General features: G+C 55.5%; 1 protein-coding gene across 2 annotated transcripts in view; it reads right to left on the reverse strand.

Annotated features, from left to right (window-relative positions):
- The window catches only part of POC1A (POC1 centriolar protein A), a 30,978-nt gene extending 23,932 nt beyond the window's left edge, over nt 1-7,046 (reverse strand). Inside the window, exons 1-2 of one of the 2 annotated variants that reach the window (XM_075320776.1) lie at nt 6,829-7,046; nt 3,963-4,047 (exon numbers count right to left, since the gene is read on the reverse strand). In XM_075320776.1, the coding sequence (XP_075176891.1) occupies nt 3,963-4,047; nt 6,829-6,840 (97 nt within the window). In that variant the 5' untranslated portion in view covers nt 6,841-7,046. The remainder of the gene's footprint in view (nt 1-3,962; nt 4,048-6,828) is intronic. The other variant, XM_075320774.1, reaches the window with a different exon arrangement.
- Nucleotides 7,047-8,042: the final 996 nt, after the last annotated feature.

Consider the following 8,042-nt stretch of genomic DNA (forward strand, 5'->3'; position numbering starts at 1 on the left):
GCATCATCCGGAAGTGGAAGGCTTATGGAACTACTGTTAGCCTTCCACGTCCTGGACAGCCTTTGAAAGTTTCCACCCGTGCTGAGGCCAGGCTTGTCCGAAGAGTCAAGGCTAACCCAAGGACAACAAGGAAGGAGCTCCGGGAAGATCTCATGGCAGTGGGGTCATTGGTTTCAGTCAATACCATAAGTAACGTACTCCACCGCAATGGTCTCCGTTCCAGACGAGCCCGTAAGGTACCTTTACTTTCAAAGCGTCATGTTAAGGCTCATCTACAGTTTGCTCATGATCACTTGGAGGACTCCGAGACAGACTGCTTCAAGGTTCTCTGGTCTGATGAGACCAAGATCGAGATCTTTGGTGCCAACCACACACGTGACGTTTGGAGACTGGATGGCACTGCATACGACCCCAAGAATACCATCCCTACAGTCAAGCATGGTGGTGGCAGCATCATGCTGTGGGGCTGTTTCTCAGCCAAGGGGCCTGGCCATCTGGTCCGCATCCATGGGAAGATGGATAGCACGGCTACCTGGAGATTTTGGCCAAGAACCTCCGCTCCTCCATCAAGGATCTTTAAGATGGGTCGTCATTTCATCTTCCAACAAGACAACGACCCAAAGCACACAGCCAAGAAAACCAAGGCCTGGTTCAAGAGGGAAAAAAAAATCAAGATGTTGCAGTGGCCTAGTCAGTCTCCTGACCTTAACCCAATTGAAAACTTGTGGAAGGAGCTCAAGATTAAAGTCCACATGAGACACCCAAAGAACCTAGATAACTTGGAGAAGATCTGCATGGAGGAGTGGGCCAAGATAACTCCAGAGACCTGTGCCGGCCTGATCGGGTCTTATAAAAGACGATTATTAGCTGTAATTGCAAACAAGGGTTATTCCACAAAATATTAAAACCTAGGGGTTGAATAATAATTGACCCACACTTTTATGTTGAAAATTTATTAAAATTTAACTGAGCAACATAACTTGTTGGTTTGTAAGATTTATGCATCTGTTAATAAATCCTGCTCTTGTTTGAAGTTTGCAGGCTCTAACTTATTTGCATCTTATCAAACCTGCTAAATCTGCGGGGGGTTGAAGACTACTTGTAGGCACTGTACGTATACACACACATATATTGTGCAAAGCAAGGAAGACCTCTCATAATTAGGTGTTAATAGTTTAATTTTTTATCAATTGACAAAATGCAGAAATGTAAATCCCAATCAGTATTCGGTGACCGCTCGTCGCCTCCAGCACATCTTCGCGTCACTTGTATTTAGATTATGAAGGAGATCGGCAGGAAGTTGTTCCAAACATCTTGGAGACCTGACCCCTGATCTTCTGTGTATCAGGCTTGTGTGGATCCTTCTGTATTTTCCTGTGATCCCAGATAAACTGGAGTTTGTATGTTCTCCCTGTGTCTGTGTGGGTTTCCTCCGGGTTCTCTGTCTTCTCCCATACGCCACAGACATACCAACAGGGAATTTCCATTGCAAGCCCCAAAGAGGACAGTGATTACATCTATACAGTGCTGCAGAATATACTGGTACTACGCAAGTAAAATAAATGGTCCTGCTGCAGAATAAATTTGGATGTGATCAGACGTCTCCTGATGGTGTTACATAATAAAGTTTCCGCCAGAATTTCCTGCCCAAATCAACTCAATTTGCTGAAATAAAGCCCCAACCTGCCGGATCCTCCACCGTGTGTCACTGCTCCTGCAGACCCTCATTATTGTGCCGCTCTACGACCCCCCCCAGGGAACAATCTGCTTCTGTTGCATATCGAGTGTTTCCCATTTTCCTCCTCAGTCCAGTTTCTAGGTTTCCACCCACAGTTGAGTTTTGCTTGTTTCAATGTAGAAGGCTTTTGGCCACAATTCCTCCATCATGGTGACTTCTGACCAGACTTCTCGGCAGTAGACGGTGTGGCTTCTCCTACTGGTGGTCACTGCCAGGTCAGAGTTGACGGCACTGCTGTATGCCTGATTTAGAAGGGCAGTACATGATGGGTTTTATCCTCTGACTTTTTCCAGTTGCGTTTATCTTCTTGCCCACTCAAGCTGTGGAGCCCCCGGAACGTTAATGATGCAGGTGTGAGGGGCAGTTCTGTTGCTTATGTTCCTCAATGTTGCCATTTCTTGAATCCTCAATGCTGAGAAATCCAGGCAGATACTTCTCCATCATGTAACACAATCAGGAGGCGTCTCATCAGCTCCAAATTTATTGTGCAGCCGGACATCATCCATCTGTCTGGGATCATATGAAGAGACAGAAGGATCCGCACAAGCCTCATACCCAGAAGATTGGGGGTCAGTTCTCTAAGATATTTGGGACAATCTCCTGCTGAGCTCCTTCATAACCTGAGTACAAGTGACAGAAAAAAGTGATGGAGGCGACGGGCGGTCACCAAATACCGACGAAGGAGGCGACGGGCGGTCACCGAATACCGGCGAAGGGCGGTCACCGGCGAAGGAGGCGACGGGCGGTCACCGACGAAGGAGGCGACGGGCGGTCACCGACGAAGGAGGCGACGGGCGGTCACCGACGAAGGAGGCGACGGGCGGTCACCGACGAAGGAGGCGACGGGCGGTCACCGACGAAGGAGGCGACGGGCGGTCACCGACGAAGGAGGCGACGGGCGGTCACCGACGAAGGAGGCGACGGGCGGTCACCGACGAAGGAGGCGACGGGCGGTCACCGAATACCGACGAAGGAGGCGACGGGCGGTCACCGAATACCGACGAAGGAGGCGACGGGCGGTCACCGAATACCGACGAAGGAGGCGACGGGCGGTCACCGAATACCGACGAAGGAGGCGACGGGCGGTCACCGAATACCGACGAAGGAGGCGACGGGCGGTCACCGAATACAGACGAAGGAGGCGACGGGCGGTCACCGAATACAGACGAAGGAGGCGACGGGCGGTCACCGAATACAGACGAAGGAGGCGACGGGCGGTCACCGAATACCGACGAAGGAGACGACGGGCGGTCACAGAATACTGAGGATGCAGGCAATGTGCAGTCACCGCTCATAGACGCCTGTCATCACTAATTTAGGACTCAGTGGCAGCTGTGGGCTGCTATTAACTCCTTATTACCCCGATTGAAAAAGCACCAGGAGGAGCCGGGTTCAGCACCAGAACTAGCGCATCTAATGGATGAGCCACTTCTGGGGCGGCTTGGGGCTGTTATTGTTAGGCTGGAAAGGGTCAAATTACCATGGCCCTTCCCACCCTAATAATAATATCAGGCCGCAGTTGTGTGCTCCACCTTGGCTGGTTTTAAAAAAAAAAAACGGGGGGGGGGACCCCACGGCAGTTTTTTACCAAAAAAGATAATAAAAACAAAAACCAAAAAACAGCTGGACAAGCTATCATTCTATTTATCGAGCTATTCTGTTATTTCTCTCTATTCTATATGTTTTTCTTTCTATCCATCAATAGATTTGAAAAACGTGGACAAAAACGAGGTAAAAAAAAAACCAAAAACACCTGTGTTTTTTGTGTGTGTTTTTGCCACTGATGTGTTTTTTTGGTCACCAAACAGATGCAGCGTGCACACGTAGCCTTAATTAATTATTATTATTATTATTATTATTAATAAACTTTTACAACTGACATTACAGCTGGTATCAACATCATATATTACCCTGTGTGCCACCAGACCAGAGCCACGGGATGAGCCGTTCTTTATCTTCTTCTTGTCAATTGTCGGCCTCTCTCTGCTCGGAGCTGCACATCATTTTTTTTTCTTTTTTTATTACTTCACCTAGCTTTATTGACATTTTTCTTTCTTGCTGGCCCAAAAAAAAAACACATCAAAAACCGCATCCGATTTTGACGCGTTTTTTTTGCCACAGCGTGCAGAAAATTACTGCACCTAATCTGCAGCGTGTGCACATAGCCTTACTGTGCAGGGTTCCCCCACACCTGCCTGAATCTCTGCGCTCTCCTGTCACTCACCGATCTGCTTCATGTTGGGGTTGAAGTCAACACTGGTGACGGTGTCTCTGTGACCTTTAAAATTCCGCTCCAGGGACGGATCCTCCTGAGAAGAGAAGTCAGACGTGAGCCGGGGTAATAACAGATTACTGGACGGACGTCTGATGGGATGTGAAGCCGCCATTGCAGGGTCCACAGTGACGGGCTCTCTGCATTCACAGACTCCTGAATGTCCGGCAGTGATAAAGGGAGATTGGCCCCTATCTAAAGATCGCCCACGAACGGACGGACGGACGGCCCCTCTCTACAGGTCGCCCACGGACGGACGGCCCCTCTCTACAGGTCGCCCACGGACGGACGGCCCTCTCTACAGGTCGCCCACGGACGGACGGCCCCTCTCTACAGGTCGCCCACGGACGGACGGCCCCTCTCTACAGGTCGCCCACGGACGGACGGCCCTCTCTACAGGTCGCCCACGGACGGACGGCCCTCTCTACAGGTCGCCCACGGACAGACGGCCCCTCTCTACAGGTCGCCCACGGACGGACGGCCCCTCTCTACAGGTCGCCCACGGACGGACGGCCCCTCTCTACAGGTCGCGCACGGACGGACGGCCCCTCTCTACAGGTCGCCCACGGACGGACGGCCCCTCTCTACAGGTCGCCCACGGACGGACGGCCCCTCTCTACAGGTCGCCCACGGACGGACGGCCCCTCTCTACAGGTCGCCCACGGACGGACGGCCCCTCTCTACAGGTCGCCCACGGACGGACGGCCCCTCTCTACAGGTCGCCCACGGACGGACGGCCCCTCTCTACAGGTCGCCCACGGACGGACGGCCCCTCTCTACAGGTCGCCCACGGACGGACGGCCCCTCTCTACAGGTCGCCCACGGACGGACGGCCCCTCTCTACAGGTCGCTCGCGGACAGACGGACGGCCCCAATCTACAGGTCGCTCGCGGACAGACGGACGGCCCCAATCTACAGGTCGCTCGCGGTCAGACGGACGGCCCCAATCTACAGGTCGCTCGCGGTCAGACGGACGGCCCCAATCTACAGGTCACTCGCGGTCAGACGGACGGCCCCAATCTACAGGTCGCTCGCGGTCAGACGGACGGCCCCAATCTACAGGTCGCTCGCGGTCAGATGGACGGCCCCAATCTACAGGTCGCTCGCGGTCAGACGGACGGCCCCAATCTACAGGTCGCTCGCAGACGGACGGACGGCCCCAATCTACAGGTCGCTCGCAGACGGACGGACGGCCCCAATCTACAGGTCGCTCGCAGACGGACAGACGGCCCCAATCTACAGGTCGCTCGCAGACGGACAGACGGCCCCAATCTACAGGTCGCTCGCAGACGGACAGACGGCCCCAATCTACAGGTCGCTCGCAGACGGACAGACGGCCCCAATCTACAGGTCGCTCGCAGACGGACAGACGGCCCCAATCTACAGGTCGCTCGCAGACGGACAGACGGCCCCAATCTACAGGTCGCTCGCAGACGGACAGACGGCCCCAATCTAAAGGTCGCTCGCAGACGGACGGACGGCCCCAATCTACAGGTCGCTCGCAGACGGACGGACGGCCCCAATCTACAGGGCGCTCGCAGACGGACAGACGGCCCCAATCTACAGGTCGCTCACAGACGGACAGACGGCCCCAATCTATAGGTCGCTCACAGACGGCCCCAATCTACAGGGCGCTCGCAGACGGACAGACGGCCCCAATCTACAGGTCGCTCACAGACGGCCCCAATCTACAGGTCGCTCGCAGACGGACAGACGGCCCCAATCTACAGGTCGCTCGCAGACGGACAGACGGCCCCAATCTACAGGTCGCTCGCAGACGGACGGACGGCCCCAATCTACAGGTCGCTCGCAGACGGACGGACGGCCCCAATCTACAGGTCGCTCGCAGACGGACGGACGGCCCCAATCTACAGGTCGCTCGCAGACGGACGGACGGCCCCAATCTACAGGTCGCTCGCAGACGGACGGACGGCCCCAATCTACAGGTCGCTCGCAGACGGACGGACGGCCCCAATCTACAGGTCGCTCGCAGACGGACGGACGGCCCCAATCTACAGGTCGCTCGCAGACGGACGGACGGCCCCAATCTACAGGTCGCTCGCAGACGGACGGACGGCCCCAATCTACAGGTCGCTCGCAGACGGCCCCAATCTACAGGTCGCTCGCAGACGGACGGACGGCCCCAATCTACAGGTCGCTCGCAGACGGACAGACGGCCCCAATCTACAGGTCGCTCGCAGACGGACAGACGGCCCCAATCTACAGGTCGCTCGCAGACGGCCCCAATCTACAGGTCGCTCGCAGACGGACAGACGGCCCCAATCTACAGGTCGCTCGCAGACGGACGGACGGCCCCAATCTACAGGTCGCTCGCAGACGGCCCCAATCTACAGGTCGCTCGCAGACGGACAGACGGCCCCAATCTACAGGTCGCTCGCAGACGGACGGACGGCCCCAATCTACAGGTCGCTCGCAGACGGACGGACGGCCCCAATCTACAGGTCGCTCGCAGACGGACGGACGGCCCCAATCTACAGGTCGCTCGCAGACGGACGGACGGCCCCAATCTACAGGTCGCTCGCAGACGGACGGACGGCCCCAATCTACAGGTCGCTCGCAGACGGACGGACGGCCCCAATCTACAGGTCGCGCGCGCACGGACCCTCCCCGGGGGTCGCGCAGATATTGGGGCGCTCAGGTCACACATTTTGCCCCCCGCAGTCCTGAGGCGCTAGAGGGGGTCACAGCTGTGGCACAAGATGACATCACAGGGAACCGTCTGTGGAACCACAATTGTCAGCATATCCTAAATGCAGAACTCCTGCTGGGAGTTGTAGTCCCTCCAGTCCGCACTCACCGGCTGCTCCATGGCTCTGGCCTCCGTCTTCCCTGTACTGATCCCGGCGCACAGTACGAATCTGCCGCTCTGCGCCTATTAACCCTTCCTACCCCTCAGCCTCCGCTCTCCTCATTGATCAGCATTGCACGCAGTTGCCGTCCAGATATCGATGGGTTAAGGACGGAGAGCGCCGCTGCAGCCGCCAGAAAACTGATTGGTTGGAAAGCTTGAGGGCGGGTCTAACGGACGACGCGTTGCTAGGTTACTGGAGAGAGCGGAAGTCAGTGTGTGGGAGCTACTATAAATTACGTCACTTCCGCAAATGAGAAAACCTACACCATTGGAGAGTGAGGAGAAAAGTGTAAACTACTGTCAATCCCAGCATGCCCTGCAGCTAGTTACTGCTTATGCTTTTGTAGCTGTGCCTGTCTCAGAGAGCATGCTGGGAATTGTAGTTACATCAGGTGCGTTACGTTTGTATCTGGAGACTACACGTCATTATCCAGGCCACAGATGACCGACTGATGTCTAAAGAATTGCAAAGTTAGACAATTTACAATCGATGTGATTTGATGTGTTCTTATGCCTGATGGTCCTGAGGAAGGGAGCTGAGACTCCAGAAACGCGTAGACCTGTGCAAAATAAAGATCCATTAATCTGAATACCTGAGAAGTGATCATTGGCGCGGCTCAAAAAAACCCGATTTTCCTCTATTGTTCTCTGTTATCTGCAGTCTGGGTTTCTGCTGCCGTGATCAAAACTTTCCATGCCTGTATAGTAGTTGTGACTTTCACAACTTCACTTGGTGAGTATTACTGCTCCCTATCTCTACCTGTGTGTTATTGGGGTAAAACCCTATTGTGCTTCTTCTCCACAGCTTTTTACTCAGAGGAAGTGGCGGGGGCAGAGGCCGAGGAAGTGGCGGGGGCAGAGGCTGGGGGGCGGCGGAGGCAGAGAATGAGGGGTGACGGGGGCTAAGGGGCGGCAGAGGCTGAGGGGCAGCGGGGGCAGAGGCTGAGATGCAGCGGGGGCAGAGAATGAGGGGTGACGGGGGCTAAGGGGCGGCAGAGGCTGAGGGGCGGCGGGGGCAGAGGCTGAGATGCAGCGGGGGCAGAGAATGAGGGGTGGCGGGGGCTCAGGGGCGGCAGAGGCTGAGGGGCGGCGGGGCCAGAGGCTGAGGGGCAACGGCGGTAGAGACTGAGGGGCGGCGGCGGAAGAGACAGGGGTGGCGG

Source organism: Anomaloglossus baeobatrachus, chromosome 8 (genome assembly GCF_048569485.1).
Source record: "Anomaloglossus baeobatrachus isolate aAnoBae1 chromosome 8, aAnoBae1.hap1, whole genome shotgun sequence".
Taxonomy (NCBI): domain Eukaryota; kingdom Metazoa; phylum Chordata; class Amphibia; order Anura; family Aromobatidae; genus Anomaloglossus; species Anomaloglossus baeobatrachus.